The following is a 19,715-nucleotide window of genomic DNA, read 5'->3' as shown; positions in this document are numbered from 1 at the left end:
GACCCGGGACCCTGCCTCCAGCATCCCCGGTCCCCCCCGCTGGGCCCCACAAGCACCACAAGTCCTGCTGCCGCCAACAGACTGCCACATGCTTGGTGGCTTGAAGCCAGACAGGTGCATGACCTTGCAGTCCTGGTGGCTGCGAGGCTGACCCGGGACTCCCGGGCTGGACACCAGGTGCAGCCGGTGTGCTCTCTGGGGGCGCCACGGAGACCCACGTCCTCACCTCGCCTCTCCTCCAGCCTCCGCACTCCTCAGCCATGTCCCCCTCCTCCATCTTTGAGACCAGCATCACCATGGCCTCTCCCTGGCCACGCTCAGGACGCATCTCCCTCGGACTCCTCTTCTGCCTCCTCTCTGGCCTCCTTCCTCCGCGTTCATGCCCCTCGGGATTACCTTGGGCTCTCCTGGATGACAGGGACCCGCCAGATGGCAGCCTGGCCTCCTTGCCACTGGGCGAACACTGTCAGGGGCTGGCGCCCGGAGCCTGAGTCTGCAGGACGGGCCCCTCCATGGCTGGCCCCTGGCTCCCGGGTCTGGGCCTGCTGGGATCCAGCCTCTCCATGATGGCAGTGCCACGGAGGGACCTCCCCTCTCTTTCGTGGCCTTGCCCACCCTCCACGCCCCACCCTCTCACACCCCAGCCCTCCCGCGCACGGCTGCTGAGTGGCCACTGCAGCCCCAGTGGCATTTGGCCCCCAGGTCCACCCCTCAGGTGCCCACACCTTCTGAGGATGCACTTCTGCTGTTCCCATACTGGAAGCCTCTTCAGAGCCCCCATGCCAACTCCTCAGGGGGATGTGGCCGCTGCTCTTGTCCTCACCCCCTCTCAGGCCCCTCTTGTGCCCCCCACCCGCTGTCCCCTTCAGGATCCTCAACCTGCTGTTGCACTTTTTGAGATTCCAGAGTGCCCCAAAACTTACTTTTCATAACTTTCCCACAGGAAGAGCCCTCTGCCTGAGAAAGAACACCTTCTTTCTTAGCCCTGTCCTTCCCTCCAAACGCAGCTGCCTCCTGCCGGAAGCCTTCTCAGGTTGCCCCTCCTCTCCTGCATCCCCAGTGTGCAACTCTGGGACGCCATCACAGTGGACGACTCCTGCCCGCTGACCCGTGTGTGGCCCCATCAGGCAGGTGACAGGGCTCAGTGTCTATTTCCAGAGTGAAGAAGTGCAGTGGTTTCTTAAATGTCAGTTGCACGTGGGACTGGGTGATGCTGAAGGGACCCACCCAGATCCAGGGGTGGGGGTGGGCAGGCTCTGAATCGGGGGTCCCTAGACAAAGACCCCCACCCTCCCAGAGGGCCCAGTTGGTCTTGCACCCCTCAGTGGCTCCAGGGGTCATGGCCCAACACTGTTCCCTGAGGGTGGGGGATGGGCAGGAGCTCCCCTCGATTCTGAAAGTAGAAAACAACAGACTTCTCACCTCTGGCTGCATACAGGAAGCGGGCAAGAGGCTTTGAGGAGCTCATGCGAGGCCACACCCCGCGCAGGTCTCAGATTCTCAGATCTCACTCTTTACCAGGGGTCGTGGAGAACAGATCCTGGGTAGGCAGAAGACATGCCAGATCTTATCAAGGTTTGATTGTCCAGTCCTCCGAGTCCCCAAACTAACAGAGTGCATTCATTTATTTTGAGTCAGGGTCTCACTCTGTTGCCCAGGCTGGAGTGCAGTGGCATAGCCACAGTTCACTGCAGCCACGAACTCCTGGGCTCAAGTGAGTCTCCTGCCTCAGCCTCCCGAGTAGCTGGGACTGCAGGGGCACGCCACCACTCTCAACCAATATCCTGATTTTTGTTTTTGTAGAGACTTCTCAAGAGGCCTCATCATGTTGCCTAGGCTGGTCTCGAACTCTTGGGTGAGAGCAATTTTCCCGCCTTAACCTCTTGAAGTGTGGGATTACAGGTGTGAACCACCGCACCCAGGCTCAAATTTAGTATTTGAAAACCGGACCCTCCACAATTAACTCATTAACCAAGCCCGATTTTTTCCCAGCCGTCTCCCATCTCCTGTTACCCACACAGCAGACATTAGATGTTCTGCATGGGGAGGGGATGATTGCATGTAAAAGGCTGGCTGAGAGGCTTTCGCCCAGCTCCCCTTGGGAACCAAAACTCATCTTGAGAGTCACGATGGCTCTCTGCCATCAGGAGTCTTCTCCCTTGAGATCCTGTGGCCAAGAGAAGCCCTGGCCATATGTTCACACCTGTGAACAACACACTGAACCAACAAAACAAGCACTGCACTTACAGGGACTTTTTTTTTCATCATGCTAAGTGTATTCATCTTAAATGCGTAAAGCACACCACAGCATCTCCCCCAGTAGGAACAAATATGCTCCCCCAGGAGACCTGCGCTCTAATAGCCAGGAGCCAAACATGAGCAACTGGTGTCCTCTCCAAATGTCTTTTGTCACTTGTCATTCCTCAGGTATCTTCTAAGTGTCAACGGGCGAATGAAAAGTGAAACGTAAAATGAGATCAGCACCCTAAGGGCTGTTCGGCGGGTGCACCAGGGGTCACTTGTCGGGTAGAATTAACTGACAGCTCCAGGCCAGGGAGCAGACTTGGGCGGAAGGTTACACTGAGTCCCTCGGGACAGCCTACTCCCCGGATGATGACGCATTCCAATTCTAAGTTAGCTGGGGCTTGGTTAACGTTGATGGCACAACTCACATCTCTTATAAACTCACAAGCCCAGGGTAGTTTTTCAGGAAATGCGGATGTTCCGGGGTGCATTTGGAGGTCCTGGGCGGGTGGAAGCTGCCTGGCAGGCCTAGGGAACCTCAATCCCCCACCCAGTACCTGTGTCAAGCTTGAGGTGCGCACGGGGGGTTCACACAAGCCTTGGGCACCAGGAGGAGGCTTGAGAACTGGCACGAGCTGCTTATACCAGGGGTCACAGTTGTATTTGTTCCTCAACAGGAAACACACAGAGGACGGCCTTGGGGATCGTGAAGGTGACAGAGACACGGAGAGACCCTCGGAAGAGCCTGCTCTGCAGAGACAGAGTGGTGCCCGGGCTTTCCTGGTTCAGGTTCAAATCCAATCAATGTCATTTTAGCAGAGGCTCAGATACAGAGTGAGCCTGTGACATTATATCCCCGGAATGAAGAATTAACAGAAGACCCCACCTCCCGCTCTGCAGCCAACTCTTCTGTCGAAGAGGCCCAGTCTCCTCTGGATTTTGCGCAAAGCTGGGAGATGTCTGGGGCACACACGTCTTCGGTGCTGGCTTGGTTCCTGTCCCACATGCTACATGGCGTGTCGTCTCTGCTTGTCTGTGGAGGATGGCTGTGACCACGTTCCCACCAATGCTACCTGAAGAGCCACTAACAGCCAGGACATCCTCTCAAGCGAGGGAGTCACCACTGACCAGGAAGTGCCGTTGTGTCGCCTGGAGGGAGGCTCTGGCATGGGAAAGACCACCAAGCCTCATTCTTGGGGAAAATCTAGTTTGTAGAACACATGAGTCCTGGGCCAGCTGAGCCTCAAAGTTATGCACTGGATCAGAGCTCGAGCTTCGTTTCTCTACCTGACTCCAAGCACCCCTGGGATGCACAACACCCGATGCTGCTCTGCAGTCCCCCAGCTGTAGCCACACGTGAAGACGGCCGCTCCTTTTGAGGAAGTCCCCTCCACTGTGTGTCCCGTGAAAACAAGACATTGTGATTGGCCACCTGCTAGGCTTGACCCTTGAAAGGTGTTACAAGCGCCCCCCCTTTTTAAGAAGGGTGGGGTGGTTCAGAGCCAATTTATTGCGCACCTATCGTCCAGAGACTTGCTTCTCCCAGGTCTGCAAAAAAGCCGGGCTCTTCCATCATGGCTGGGGATCGGACATCCGAAACTGACATTCAGTAGAGAAATTATGCAGAATCACTCTTGGTGCCAAATGCAGGTGATCAACAGACTAAGCCGTTGAGGTTTTTAATAGAAAACCTCAAACAACAAAAAGCCACACCAACTGGTTATGAAAATGGGAAGATGTTCTCTTAGGTCTTATTTTAAAAGGGCACTGGCCAAAGAAGAATGTGTATGCATGTATGCATGTTCAGGATCAATATCAGGTTACTAACAAGGCCTTTAGATACACTATCTTACTTAATCCTTACCAGTTCTATGAGACTGGTGTTATGCCCATTGCAGGTGAAGAAACAAGCTTAAAGAACTTGAGTCTCCTGCACAAGTTCACGGAGAAAGCAAGAGAAGATCCCATGCTATCTCCTTCAATGAGGACACCTTGAATTCAGTTTAAGGAGTAAGAATGCAAGAACATGGAAGTTTAGGAGAAAGGTCAGGCATGGTCTTTGGCAGAAGGAGGTATTTTCCAGAGCTCTGTAACATGTTTACAGGGATTATTTAAAAAAGCTTCCAAGTTTAAGTCAGGCAATGTTGAGGATAAACTGGCATCTTCTCTGCAGGTTTGTCTTTGACGTGGTTACATGGATTATGGATTGCCAACTGAAGAATGTGTAGGGAGACATCCTGGAGATCTTGTTTCTTAGGTACACTTTGGACAAAGTGGGGTGAATCTTCAGGTCTCTGAAATCAGATTCAGGAAGACACAGGAATCTCCTACTTTTGGGACCCACTCCATGTGGCTCCTGCTCACCCCCACCCTAGCAACTTTCTTCAGGGTTTCTTGTTCTTGAATCCCAAACTGAATTCATGTGGTAACTTGAGTTTGATGCATTTCTTAGAGGAGTCCATGGTTGGATTACAAAACATAACCAGGACGGGAATCAGGGCAAGGGCTGGGCACATTTGATGGCGTGGGTTGTGGGCTCAAGAGGCCCCAAATGTGGTCTTTGCACAGACTCAGCCAGTCCCTGTGCTTCCAAGGGCCCATCACGTAGCCTGGCATTGTTGGGGACCAGGCCTCTGCGGTTTTCAATCCATGTCAGGAATCAGGAGCTCCCTCACAGGAGCCAGGCAGGGCAAGAGCTGGGCAAGGGCCACACACCCTCCAGAACGTTTTAGAGCCCAGAGCCGAGGCGTCTCAGAGTGCAAGTCCACAGGTGAATCCATGGCCCACAGCCTGGGTGAGACTTACCTGCTTTCCTGTTTTTCACGACCCCTCTCCATTTGCCACAGCTATAGACTTACTCTTTCTTATTTAACAGAAATGTGTTTTCAGGGCATAAACACGGAGCGTGCTAAGGGTCTTCAATGTAAATAACCTAGTCTGTATTGGGAAGACTAGTTTATTTCTAGAACTATCTGACATGAAAGACCAGAACGTAACTGAAATGCTCCTTGTTCAGAACATGCAGATGCCTCAGAGCCTAGAACAGGGCTTGGGGTGTAGTGTGTGCCCAATGCATCTCTGCTGAATACGTGACCAACGTGGCATCTTAGATTGCACCCTGCTACCGGGTATTTCAGGGAGCTTGCCTGACCATGAAATTTCCTTCCATGTCCTGTTAAGGTAGGGCTGGGCAGGACTTCTGGTAGCTGGGCTGTGCCCCGCTCCCCCGCCCCAGATAAAGAAGCCAGACAAAACTCAGCAAGGACAACATGGGTCGTGTGGATGGTCCCTTTTTGGTTCATTTATAATAGTTTCTTTGCCTCCTTATAGGTGGACAGATATGGGAAATGTTACATGTGGTCTGACAGGAAATGAAAGATTTCCAACAGTTTTTAAGTGGATGGATTTCAGGGCAAAAGCTTTTCATAAAAGAGGTAGTTAATAGCTTACATTGTATAAGACCACCCATATCCCCTTAAAAAATCATTCTGTAGTATAACTTTTAAAAAACAGCTTAGCTGGTTTTTGAACAGGCCACCTCATCACTAAAAACTGATTCTCTGTCATTCTTAACCTCAAAGCATTTTGAATAGCTCTTGCTGAGCAGATGCCACCCAATAATCTCTTATGTGACATTAAAAAAATGCACTCAAATACCAACAGATTCAACTTCATAGCACCATTCCAAAATACTAAACTTTCTTTGCACCTTTATTTTTATCTTTTTTTGGCACACATTTAAAGTATGGTCATCTTGTATATTTCTGAATAGCCTCACAGAAAAAAAACAAAAAACTAATTTTTAGGACAAAGCATTAACTCAGTTTATAGGAAAGATGATCTCAAGCAGGCTGCTCATTCTTCCTGGGCTCTCATTGGTTTGGATTCTGGGTGAGAATGTAGAAGGGGGCTAACTAACATCCTCCTGGATTATTCTAGAGACTGTTGCATGTTTGTATAGAACCTGTGGCTTAGGGATCAGTTACAACTCAAACCACGGCAACAACAGTCTTTTGTGATGACGCTACTCTCCTGATTGACAAAAGAATTGGGCTAGTAGGTGACTGCAGAGTTTGTATACATCTTTATCCAGAGTCTGTAAGAGAGAAATTAGAATAATATTTAATTCCCTCTTACGAATCTCCTTAGTTTAAGCTTGGAGCACTAAACTCTGTTCTGAGCAAGCAGAAGTATTGGAAGTTGAATTATAAATGGGTTTTTAATTCAACATATATTTGGCTGCACTGTTATGTAAGAAGACTGACTAAGTGATGTGGGAGTTGACAGATGAGAGACTGCTTGCAGAAAAAAAAAAATTATTTTGTTCCTCGTGACCAGAGAGTCACGTCTCACACTGATTATAATGCATCTTCCTGTCTAACTTCCATAGAATGCTTTGAGTAACGGGAACAAAGACAGGCATGGTGAGGGGGCTGCAGACTTTGGAGCTTAGTGAGATTGAAGAGGGATGAGAAGAGGAAGAGTCAGAGTAAGAAAGGACTCTACTATCTGCGTGATGGCGTGGAAGTGTCAAAGAAGTTGATTATTACACGATAACAGTCAATGATCCAGGAAGAGGAAGCTTAAATTTGAAGTGAGTAGTATTGAAAAGGTACTGTGCACCAGGTAGGAAGGAGTATGAGAATAGCAATACACCCTGCATTAGAGAGAATCTGTACTACACACACCACAGACAATATAACAGGTTCTTTTTAACATTGCACAATATAGATATCATACACGGTAGAGTCAACTAAATGCAAGATAACTCTGAGGCACACAGAAGAAACATGGAATAGATTGAACTTTGATTAAATTTAAGATGGAGTTAGTCCAACGCAGAATGTTACAGTTTCAGGCCAGTAAGCTTTTGAGAGCTCACCTCAAGGGGTGGGTACCACCTCCCAGATATGATGAAAATTCTCTCTCAGTGTTGTTAGAGAAAGACTAATTAGCTAAATAATTTGAGAAAATCAAACGGTTGCTCCCCATTCTAAAGGAGGTAACCCCTACAGGTCTCTTCAAACACAGGGTTTTAAGATGTGAGTTCATGCCAGTACTTCCCCAATTTCTTGTAAACAACTTGGTTACCATGAAACCACTTTAAGGAAACTACAACAGTATTCAAGAACACCCATCACAGTGCTTAACAAGATTTAATGTACATTTATTCTTAACATGTGGAACATATAAAGATTTTATACTGAATAAATGATATTCATTAAGCCAGAGGAAAAGGAGGAATTTACATCAAGTTTTTTCTTTTTTTTTTAAACTACATTATCTTGAAATACAAATGTGGATTCTTGTCACTGAAAAATCTTTGCAGTTGTGTTTCTTCCTTTGAGTTGTATTTTTTTCATTTTCTCTTTTTTGTCTGTACTGATAACCATTCTCTAAATCAATCCATATGCAACCATTTCCACACCTTGATTCATGAAGCAAATTGTGATCAGCTGCTCTCCCGAAATAGAGCATGACTTTATACATACAGAAACTTGTACATTACCCTCTTTTTTTGTTTGTTTTTGTTTTTTGTATTTTTTCTTCCTTTTTTTTTTTTTTTTTGGAGATATGGCCCTAATGAAAAAATATATAAAATAAAAATAAAAAATTATTTAAATCTACCATCACTTCGTAGTTACCACATCATGAAAAAGAAACTAAAAACTTTGTACTAAAAAAAAAAAAAAGAAAAGAAAAAAATGAGGGTATGTTTAATGTACAACTTCTATATACATCACAGCCCATAGGCAGTAAAAAAAATATTTAAAAAATGATTAAAGGAATTGTGAAGCACTGTCATGTGGAAGGTCAAATGCCGGACAGCAGACATGACGGTAGTGGTGAGGAAGCAATTTCTGTTGATCGTTGTCAGGTATGTATTTTCAATCTTAACTTAAAAAACATTGTTTTTGCTCCTAGCCTAATGTAACCATTTTGTTGTGGAGAAACCAGTATCATTTCATAGTTCTGACTACTGACTGACACACCTCCTGAGCCCCTAGACCTATATCTCTAGGAATTTCTATTGCACAGAGCTTTGGGTGATGGGATGCAGTTTTTTTTTTCTTTTCTCCCCATTTTCTGAAGAATAAAATACATAGGAAATTGGTAATTGTTCACCTCTTTGCCTCAGTGTGGTGAAATTTTTCCCATCTTAGCATCTTTTGCCACAACTTTTTCTTTAAAGTCAATTCGCTTCCCCCAAAAATGCAATACAACATGGAAAAGAACATTAAAAAGAAAATCTGTGAAAAACAAGAAGTGACCTTTGAATGCACTAGACAGCAACTTTGGTTAAAAAAAAAAAGAAATTAAAAAACCCCAAAAGGATGTACTTGTACACACAGACAGCAAATATTAATTTCATAACTGTTCAAATTAATTATTTCTTTAATTCCCAATTGGTAAATAGTGAATGGGGCAGAGGAGCAAAGGTTTTCTTTTCCTTCTTCCTACGCTGGATAAACAAGAACAGAAAACAGCCCGTTATATGTGACCCTCTAATCTTCACTCACACATGCTTGCCTTCTCACTTGTGTCATAACTGCCCAATCTGAAATAGTACATCACAGATGACAGATGCAACCAGAGAGTTCAGGACAGCTGATATCGAGATATCCAGCAACCGGCCCTCGTGCAAGAGGAATTCCGAGCGGTTTTCGTCCACTCTGGCCATGGCCAGCAGAGCCTTGGCCGCCCTGCACATCATGTCCACACTCGGGGGCTCCAGGGGCGGGGGCTGCATGTGCATGAGGTTATGCTGGCTCTGCTGGTACTGGGCCATTGTGACCCCGTCCTCCAGGAAGCTTATCAAGTTTCCAATGCTTCCTTTCTGCACAGCTATTGCCCTTGCTGCAAGCGCGTCCCCTTGGGCAAGGTTCGATAAGAGTGCCATGGACATTTCTCGACAGACTGGGTTTTTGCGGTCCCCAACGTACCTAACTAGCGTAGCATAGAATTTCTCCTGACGACTAAATGGAGGTGTGGCCAAGATGAGGTCCACGTTATTGTCCTGGATACTGAGTTTACAGAGGGTCTCCAGCACAAGTCTCTGAGGCGATAGGACCGAGTTGGGTCCCACAGTTGGAAAGGGGTCTTGTGCCTCCGCAGATGGGCACACCATCCAGTGCAGCAAGCCATCCAAAATCGGCAAGCAGATGCTTTCCGTGTAAGCAGACAAGTCTAGCTGCCCAGAAATGTTGGCTAGCGTGACCAGTGTGTTATCCCTCAAAACCTCCAGGCAGTCCCACCACCACTCATCCTTGCTGCAGACCACCCCCTTGTCCTCGTCCTCCTCTTTCTCATAGGTTTGCGGTGCTCGTTTTCTCTCGGGATGCTCGTGGTGAAGAAGAATCAGCTTCCCCAGGATCAGCACCAAGCCTGGATGTTTGGACATCTCGGCATCGTTGCCAGGCACGAAAGACAAGCTCCGGACGATGTTGGACACACAAATGCAGCGTTTGGCCAGCGAGTCCTGCCAGTGCGCAATGGTGCACAGGGGTGTCTCGTCTCGGCTCCGCGGCTCGTCCTCCAGCAGCTTGATGTTCCGGTGACTTCTGGCCTGCTGTATGCCAAAGGGAAACTTACTGCTCTCGGTCTGGGGCCCAGGGTCTGCGTCTTCAGGCAGCGCCCCTGGCCGAGCAGACAGGACATCATCGATGGTCGCTATGATGCTCTTCTCCTGCTGCTCCTCAGAATCTCCTTTGCCTTCCTGCTCTTTCTTTCTGCCTGTGGAGCTTGAGGGGGGAGGGGGACGCCTGCGAGGGGGAATTTCCATCTTGCTCTCAAAGTGAGTCTGGATGTGCTCGGTGGTGTCGCCCCCGCCGAGCTGCCAGTGCAGAAGCCCGCTGCTGAACTCCTGCACGCGCCCCAGCCTGTCGGATCGGTCAACGACAAACAGGTTGTTCTTTTTGACTATCTTGATTGGCAGCCTGTCAAACTTACTGGCCTGCTTGGGCTTCTCCTTTGGGTCTGCAGTGGCGTCCGGAGTGGTCAGAGCAGCACTGCTCTTGTCATTGGCTTCTGTTTTCTCACTGTCTTCCTCTTCATCCTCCTCGTCCGTCTCATCGTCATCAATACATTCAGCATCTTCGTCCTCCCTCCCGGAATCATCTGCCAAAGACTGGCTGTCATCTCTCCGTGCTGCACTGTGATCGAGTGCTTTTTGGCTGGGGTCTCCCACTTCATATTCCATGAGAATTCCAAAAATGTCAATCAGACATTTTCTAAAGTACTCGACTAAGAGTTCCAGAAATCCAGACAACTGGGGAGGAAGAGGAGAAGAAAGAGAAAGAACAGGTACAGTGTCACGATGTCAGACATGACTGACAGTCATCAATTCATGCACACACATGTTAATTCCTCTTTGGCTGGGCCACGAAAGATAAACTACCTGAATTTCCCATAACAAACTCAACTGTTAGCACGTCTCCTATTTGCTGCTTACTTTCTTATACTACCAACATAAAAACTTTTTATTTTCATCCTTCTATTATCAATGAGGGAGTGCTTTGCTGTTCTTTACCTATTTTTTTATGACTTAGATACAATGCTTTCATTATTAGAAGAGTTGCAACGTGAATTTTATAGACTCTTTTGCCCAAAGTGACTCTGCTCACTTCTATTATTTATCTGAGACTTGCTTGCAGGGATTTTTACGCTTATTATTCTTAGGATTTCATGGTTATTTTTGTTGCAGGTGTCATAGGTTACCCTAATTTATGTTCGCTATATATCTTTTGGAGAAGATAATTTTGGCAACGCAGAAGCTCATGAACACTGAAAATTAAAAACAAATCAATTTAGCTTCTGATAAGTAAATTAGAATGTCTCATAAAATCCAATTTTACATTTCAGATATTCACAACTGTAGCTGAAAGACAAAAGCTGCTATGTGAGAACCGCTGCCTGTGAACAGGCTTGGTCTCCTTTAAGCCAATGCTGTGTTAGGAACCAGACAATACTTACTCCACATGGGGCAACTGCAGGCCCCTCCCCCAGCACACCAGCCACACTAGGGACTATAAAGAGTCGTCACAAAAAGGATTCCCTAATGGCAGATGTTATGGAAATCAGTCATACCTTCATCTACTGTCAGTTTCTATAAAGTGGGGTTGGAGTTATGAAGACATAAAGAAAAACCCAAGCACCTAAGAGAAAGTCTTTGCTTTCAGGGTGCTGAGGGTACAATGTTGCAAGAGGATTTTCCCTCACTCCTGAAATTTCCTTTTTTTCCCCCAGGGAAAAAGGACAGTTAATAAGGCAATTCTGGTTATGAAAATGTGTGATCAACAACAATTCACCAAATGTAAGGATTTAAGTTAATTACTCTCACAAATGCAGTATAAATTTTTTAATATATATTTTCTGTAAAAACAGACCTCATGCAGTGTTTATAACCTTATTAATACACTTCTATCCACTGAAAAATCGCCTTTCTGGGCTATAATAAAGACTTAAGTGAGAGAAGAGAGAGGAAGTGGAACATTTGGTCTTATTTCAATAGAAGCAAGGAAAAATTAGATGCTTTAGCTTTTTTCACTGAAAGTAGAGAGTAGTTCATACACTGAAGGGAAAATAACCTTTCTCATTTTTATATCTAAACATTTCTTTACAAGTCTGTAGCCCAGGTGACTCGAGGGCATCTTCCCTAGACTTCAGTCCTCCTCCTCTCTTCTAGTGATTATGCTGGAAGTGACTTTAAGCCTTGCTCTGCACAAAGGAGTATCTTAAAAATCACTAAAAGTGGTAGGATTTTATATGACTGCTTCAAAATAACCTGGAGAGAGGCAGACGTGGGAGAGCTGAGACTAAGATACGTGTGACTGTGAATTCAGAACTATTTGAGCTCAATGGTGGTCCACTTCTATGTATTTTATACATTCTCTCTATAACACAAAACTTTTTGATTTGATACTTCTTTTTAATTAAAATAAAGCTGCCAAGTCTTCCTAGAAAGTAGGGTGATGTTCCATTGCAACCAATTGTGTTCCCAACAATGACTATAGTCATAACTTTATGTTACATTTCAGTTAATTCCCATTGGCCTGCTAATATTCATTCTGGACAATGTAACTTTATTACTGTCATCTATTACATACACACAGTTACTGTTTTCCTGTGAAAAACATAGGTATGTATTATCCCACACTAAATTCTCAGACATTGATGAATGCTGGTTTAAAACACCTGCAATATTTAACAATGTTAGTCAGTCAGTGTTAACTAACTCAGGCATTAGTTCAAGCATGAGTATGTACTGCTCAATGTTCTAATATTGCAATTTGGTCCTTAGTAGGATGGGTGTTGGCTTACCTGGGAGAGATTAAAAGTAGCAACAGTGCTGTCATCATACAGAAGGATATTAATAGTGTCCAAAGCCCAAGTACTTTCAGCCAGAAGACCTGATTTAAGGGACATCATCACACGCCATGCCTCAGGAGTAACTAAAAAAGAAAAGAACAAGAATATCATCAATACACACTCTATGCATGAGAGAATGAAGGTAACAGAAGAGGAAGAAAAAAGAAGTGAAGTGTTGCCTTAAGTACTGATTTTAAACAAATGCTCTAAGGGACAGTTAAGTGTGATCATTTTCAGATTTTAAATGGAGGCAATTAAGCTGTAAGAAACTTCTGTTGTTTAAGATCTTTTCGCTCTGTTGGTTGCCCATGAGCCAAAAGTGCTTCTAGAGGTGGGGCAGTTAAGTGCACACGGTCCTTCCTCACCTCTGGTTTATTTCCTTAGCTACCCAACAGGGTCTGTAATGTGGTATCAGAGTTCTTAACAACTGAGTTAGACTAAAAAGTGGTATTTGTCTTCGTTTTCCTTCTCCGTTCACAAGTGTCTCAAGGTGGCATCGTGGAAGACTGCCAAGTATGCAGAATATAAAAGCAAAATTTAATCCCCAAATAGCACATCCTCAGATATAGTCTTGGTTTTCTCATGCTGTTTTCTTCTATTTCTGTGCTCCTGCCCTCAGAACATGCTGCTGACAAATATTAGCACTTTGACGGTTCAGATTTTTTAAGAGTGTGGTCCCAGCCAAGGAATGGGAAATAGAAGGCCTGCATTTTTTGTTGTTTCCCTATTCCTGCTACTGAAAAAAACAAAATGATAAGATAAAAAGTTGTGAGATTTGTCATAAGATGGGACTGGGAGAACAGACTTGTCACACATCTGGATTTAACAAAAGCTGTGTCGGAAAGCCTGACTCATGTGTGGCACGAGCCTGGGATGGTACAGGGACCCACTCAATCAGAACTGTGCACTGCATGGACATGGGGGCAGGGGCAGGCTCTCCAGGTGCCAGGAGTAATCTGATGGGGGGTGGTGGCAAGGACCATGGCTTTTCTGCCTTTATTTTAATTTCATCTAGTTTTAAATTTTCTAGAATAGGCACATATTGCTTTTAGAAAAGTCAAACTTTCTTTTTAAAACAAGGAACTTAAATTTCCCTAGGTGGAAGATACATACTATATAATATATACGAAGAGACTTTAAAAAAAATTTAGAAATATTTATTTACTCACACATATACATGTGCATATATATATTTCTATATATAAAATGGTGCTGGTACCTCTTTCTTTCCCCTTGTAACCCCTAAATATAAAAAAAGCCTTTGTTTTTTCTTTCTCTCTATATATCCTGAATGTCCAATGATTGAAAATATCCTTAATGTCATCAATTTAATATCATTAATTATCTAAAAAATTATTTTAAGTCAACTGCTTATCCCATTTTGGGAAAAAAATGTTTTCTTATACAACCAAGATCTTTTTCCTTGCCATGTTAAAAGTACTTCAAAATTAACGCAGAAAACCTGTGTGGACTCCCAGACATTCCAGATCTTTGATTAGTATTCAGAACATCCCACAGAGGATAAACAAGCAACATCAGCATTCCAGTGGCACAGTTCCTTGGTCCATGTCTACCAGTGCGTCGCATGACATCAGTTCTATACATCATGGCACAGCATATTCTTTTTTTTTTTTTTTTTTGAGCTGGAGTCTCACCCACTGGAGTGCAGTGGCTGCTCCCGGCCACCGCAGCCTCAACCTGCTGGGCTCCGGTGATCCTTCTGCCTCAGCTTTCCAAGTAGTTGGAACTACAGGCATGCGCTACCACGCCCGGCTGATTTTTTGATTTATTGTAGAGATGAGGTCTCGCTGCCCAGGCAGGTCTCGAACCCGCGGGCTCAGTCAATCCACTCACCTCAGCCTCCCAAAGGCGTGGGATTACAGGCTGAGCCACCGAGCCCGGCTGGCACAGCATAGTCTATATGTCATATCATCTATCAACCTATGTACCATTTCCAGGCTCCCACTTTTCCCAGGGAAATTCATTACAGACTGGCTTGGATTCAGATTTTCCTAGGTCACCTTTAGCATTTCATTAGCCTCATAGTGGGTCTTTTAGGCACATATTGCAGAGATTGAGTGGCTTGGTTAAGGTCAAATCTTTAAGCTCAAAACATAGTATATAATCCCTGATCTCTTACCTGGAGCACTAATCTCTCATACAAACAACATTCGCATGTAAAACTACCATTGTAACTCAAGCTCTTCTCCAGCCCTGTTTCTTAATACAGATTCGTGCCTTCTAACTATTGATCCTGTATAAAAACACATCCTGATAACTTCTAGTCTTAACAACTTCAACCCTTTGAGATGAACAGGAACTACGTCTAAACTAAAATGGAATTCAACATTGCAACTGAAATTCACTTCAGGAACAAACCTTTGGAATTCTTACCGATATCTTTTGAGGTAATCTTTCGCCTTTGTTTTAAGACCGGCTGTGACGCTTCCACTGAGCCAGGAGGAAAGGTGATCTCCCTCCTGATTGGGGGCGGCTGGGGGGGTGGTCCGGTGACCTGGGATGTGGGGACTGTGGGCATGACCTTCTGCATCTTCATAGAGGGCAGAAAGGGAGACTTGCTTGGAGACATGCGGTTCTCCAGGGAGCGCTGGAAGGATGCTGGGCTGGGCGCCCTGGAGATGTGGTTTGGCAGTGACGGTGGCGTCTGGTAGGACGGCTGCGGCGGGCGCGTGATGGGCTGCATGGAGGCTGAGGACGACATATAAGGCTGACGCTGGCTGATGTGAGAAGGCCACTGGCTCTCGTGATTTATCCTTTGATCAGGTACCATCATATCGTCTGTGCGGTTCATGCCTGGGTACGGAGGTGCCTGCGCAGGGCCACCTGGGCCCTGCCTGTTCTGGTACGGGTAAGGCATATCGTTGCGTGTCGCCCACATGTTCTGCTGAGGCCCTTCGCTGGAGGACGACTGCATCGGGCCACCCATCATCTGAGGCGGGATTCCATGTGTCTGTATCTGCCCCGGGCCCTGCATCCTCTCTCTGTTGTAGGGGTATGGATACTGGCCCTGTATGGGCCTCCTGTCCGGCCCCGAGTAGGAGCTTCCATACTGGTTGTACATCTCCTGCTGCTGGGTGCTGTACTGCATGTTGTACATGTCTCCCTCATGGCGCTTGGCCGGAGGCCCATACATGCCATCCATATGGCGCTTGTAATTCTGAAATTCACAGAAAGACAAATCGTACTGATGTGCTCTTGCAGTTATAGTCACACACACTTAAATTAGGCAAACAGTTATTACCTGGTAGAATGTTATGCAAAGCTTCCAGAACAACTGAGACCTAACCATTTATGTGCAGTATTTCAGTATCATATAACACCATGGCGTGCACTCAGAAGAGGGCTTCCAAAGTTTGTTTTCATGTACTTGAAACTTATGGTGTGCGTGTGTGTGGAGGTGGGGGCTGGGGAGGGGGAAGAGGCTTCCTCTCCTTTGGCTGCAACTAAACCTTGGGACAGCAGTGTTGGTGACTACCACAGGCTGGAATGGGACTTGGAGCTACACTAAGATCATCTCAGGAAGCAGCAGGCTCAATCTCTCAGGGGTAGGGAGGATCCTAGGGGCCAGCCTGGAAGGGCCTGGCTTAAATGGATTTCTTAGGTCTCACTTTACAGAAAAGCCTCAAACAGAATTTGGCTCCTCAGATTGGACCATGTTACCTGGTCTTCATCCTATGGTTCCTGCCCTGACTTCCAGCTTGGCCTGGTCAGAATCTCCCATGGAACCCTGCTGGTCCTGGCTCTGAGAACAGGGCAGGCATAGTACCTGCTACTGAGCTCTCCTCCTGGGACCAGTGCTTAGTCTGGGTGGGATGGAATGTGATTGGGAGGCATGAGATGCTGATGTTTTCATGAGTACTCTTTCATTTTACTTGAAAATTGTTTAAGAACAGTTGGTTTAATAATACAATTCACTGTACCTATATGTTCCAGCAAAATTAAGTGTTTAAAAACTGCTTTACAACTGTAAAATTCTGAAAAAAACTCAAAAGACAAAAACAAAGCCTTTAATTTTACAAGATATCTCAGACCTAAAAATTGTTTGTAGACAGCCAAGTTCTACATGTCTGAAAGGCCATTACCACGAAGTGCAACTCCCTGCACTGGTACTGATGACTGCTGTGGGCTCTTACAAGGCTCTGAGCTGCAACGGCCACCTGTGAACCAGTAGAATCCTATCCAAGTTCCTTAAATGTATGGTCATTAAAATTTCACTTTTAAAAAGTCAATTTACAATCACTATTAATATGTAATATTTTAAGTAGCTTTTTCTATAAACTATTCTCTTTAAAACGCTGACAAACTTCTATTCTAAAATGGCTTCTGACATAATAGTACATACAACAGTGTATACACAATAGTAGACACATGTTTAAAATATACTGACTCTAATTTGGGCTTGTTGTCACTTGCAAAATGTACCTAACATCTTAAAACATGCTGTATTTGTTTGTGGATACCTTATAGCAAGAGCTATTTTTTAATTTGATGCTTCGGCATCCCAGGAGTACTTTCTAGCACTAACTCCGTTTCGAATGTTCAATAAATGCTAATCACTTTGTTATAATTTCTAAAAATCTTCAGAAGTAAGACAAGTTTGAGTTTTAGCCTCCAGGAGAGAAACAGAAAACAGAGCCCACACCCGCTCACCAACTCACCGGCTGCTGTGGGTACAGGCCAGGCTGGTGCCCTCCATACGGCGACTGTCCCGAGGGAGGACCTTGGCCTGGATACTGTTGCCCGTAAGGTTCATGCCTAGAACAAGGCATTCAAAGATAATGTAATTGACAAAGAACTCCAGGCGCACACAGAAATAAACAATCCATTTCCAGGGCCCCCACACCCCCAACCGGCTCTGTCCTGCCGCCACTCTGCACCCTCCAACAGAGGCACTTTAACTTGTAGCAAAGGCGATGGGAACACCCATTATGGGCATGGTGCCAGGCTCCTGGTTCGGGCTGTTGGTTAATAGGTGTCAGAAGAAGACCGGTTGAACAGGCAGGCACCCTGTGAGTCCTTGTCAAAGCCTGTGGCCTTGGCCTTTGAGGAAGAAGCTTCACTTACCCACTGAGTGCCACACTGCACTGTGAGTGAGTTGTGAGAGCTAGAAACAATGAAAATAATCTAAGGCTCAAAAGCAGTATTTTTAGGAGGACCAGAACACTGAAAATGTGTCTGCTTCTCATGTTCCCTACAAATATAAAATGCTTACTTTTTAAAGGTATACTTAAAGTCAATCCAAATGACACTGAGTTAGCTAACAATAGTCTGGATACAAGTATGCAAAACTTTGAAGCCCTGAGCCCTAAAAGGCAAAGAACAACAGGGATGATTTAAATGTACTCCTATTAAATGTTAAAGTGGAAATGAAGAATGCATTTATTTTTCAACTGCTATTATATTGAGAAATTTTAAATACCATTCAAAATAGCATGTTTTAAAGGGCACTAGATTTGGAAGTTTGAAAAATAAGTTAGTGAAGGTTAGTATATTAAATCTTTTAAGAGAATAGCTGTACTTGAATATATTTCTAAGCTAATTAAGAAATGAGAATAATAACTCCAAATGTTTAGGATATCACATGTAAAATAGACACAGGAAGTTTTTGCCAACTACTCTGATATCCTAGAAGAAAGCTTATAGTTAGGAGGAAAGAAATATGATAAATATGAATAAAATTTAAGCTGAGTAATAAGTAACATTTTTTGGAAGAAAAAACTTAACAATGAGGTAAACTTCTTTCTCTAATATGGTAGAGAAAGACAACTGTTCTAATCATGTCAACCAAAAAAAAAAAAAGAAATCAAAGCTTTTCCTGGACTTTCAAACCTAACTAAAATCCCTGATCCAGCAACACTAGACAAACATTTCATAATGGTTAGCTGGCTAATGTAGACATCACAGGTAATATTAGACACATTGTGGCCATGGTAAGCATTAAAATAATCAATTCCTGGGTCACTATGAGAAAGCATCGCTTCTCTGTGAGCATGGGATGGCTATGTGCTCGAGAACCAGGTTCCCAGACAATGCCATAAAGAAATCACTATTTTTCTTTTCTTTTTTTTTTGAGTTGGAGTCTTACTCTATCGCTGAGGCTAGAGTGCAGTGGTATGCTCATGGCCACCGCAGCCTCGACCTGCTGGTCTCAGGTGATCCTTCCGCTTCAACCTTCTAAGTAGCTGGAACTATAGGCATGTGCTACCATGCCTGGCTAATTTTTTGATTTATTGTAGAGATGAGGTCTCACCAAGTTGTCCAGGCTGGTCTCAAACCCCTGGGTTCAGGCAATTCTCTCGCCTCGGCCTCCCAAAGTGCTGGCATTGCAGGTGTGAGCTACCGCAGAAATCACAATTTTTCAAACGTCCCCCGCTTTGTATTAAAAGAAATTCTTTCCACCAGTTAACCCTCCCTATGACTCTAGCACGTGGACTGACAAAAGGCAGGTGGCTCTGGCCAGGTGTTCTAGGTGGAGCCGGCACAGCCAGCTTCCAAGGCAGAGTTCTGAAAACCGGCCCTGCCCTGAGGAGGGCCTGCTATTGTGCTTCTTCTTTAAAAATCAGAAATAATGATTAAAGCCTGGCTTCTCATCATTTCTCTTATTAAGGAGATAGAGAACACGCCAACAAAAGGAAGGGGCTTTTGTGAGAATAAGTTATCAAAGTTGGGCACAGGTAATGGGCCTTCTTCACAAAGCAGCGTACCTAAGCCACTATTTTAAGAAGTAGTTTTCAGATGATGTCTCAGACATTTCAGCGCCTTTTCTTCTAGTTAATTAAAAATCAATCGGCATCAGTTCTGCAGCCTAACTTGCCATTTCAATGTCAAGATGACTTCCTTAAGAGAGGCTACAAGCCGGGCTTGGTGGCTCGGCCTGTAATCCCGCACCTTGGGAGGCTGAGGTGAGTGGATTGCCTAAGCCCGCGGGTTAGAGATCCACCTGGGCAACTTGATGAGACTCATCTCTACAATAAATCAAAAAAAAAAAAATTAGCCGGGGGTGGTAATGCAAGTCTGTAGTTCCAGCTACTTGGAAGGCTGAGGCGGAAGGATCGCTGGAGCCCAGCAGGTAGAGGCTGGGG

At 45.2% G+C, this 19,715-nt stretch overlaps 1 protein-coding gene across 3 annotated transcripts in view; it reads right to left on the bottom strand.

Moving 5' to 3' along the window:
- Nucleotides 1-7,381: 7,381 nt before the first annotated feature.
- Nucleotides 7,382-19,715, bottom strand: part of ARID1B (AT-rich interaction domain 1B) — a 257,068-nt gene continuing 244,734 nt past the window's right edge. For 2 of the 3 annotated variants that reach the window (XM_021709628.1, XM_021709629.1), the window contains 4 exons: nt 17,292-17,388; nt 15,007-15,790; nt 12,565-12,695; nt 7,387-10,513 (listed from right to left, as the gene is read on the bottom strand). In XM_021709628.1, the coding sequence (XP_021565303.1) occupies nt 8,789-10,513; nt 12,565-12,695; nt 15,007-15,790; nt 17,292-17,388 (2,737 nt within the window). In that variant the 3' untranslated portion in view covers nt 7,387-8,788. Of the gene's footprint in view, nt 10,514-12,564; nt 12,696-15,006; nt 15,791-17,291; nt 17,389-19,715 lie in introns of all 3 variants that reach the window. The other variant, XM_021709630.1, reaches the window with a different exon arrangement.

The sequence above is a fragment of the Carlito syrichta genome, unplaced genomic scaffold, assembly GCF_000164805.1.
Source record: "Carlito syrichta isolate Samal-C Ts95f unplaced genomic scaffold, Tarsius_syrichta-2.0.1 Scaffold268229, whole genome shotgun sequence".
Taxonomy (NCBI): domain Eukaryota; kingdom Metazoa; phylum Chordata; class Mammalia; order Primates; family Tarsiidae; genus Carlito; species Carlito syrichta.
The sequence above is the reverse complement of the archived record's forward strand: the minus strand, read 5'-3'. Positions and strand labels throughout refer to the sequence as shown.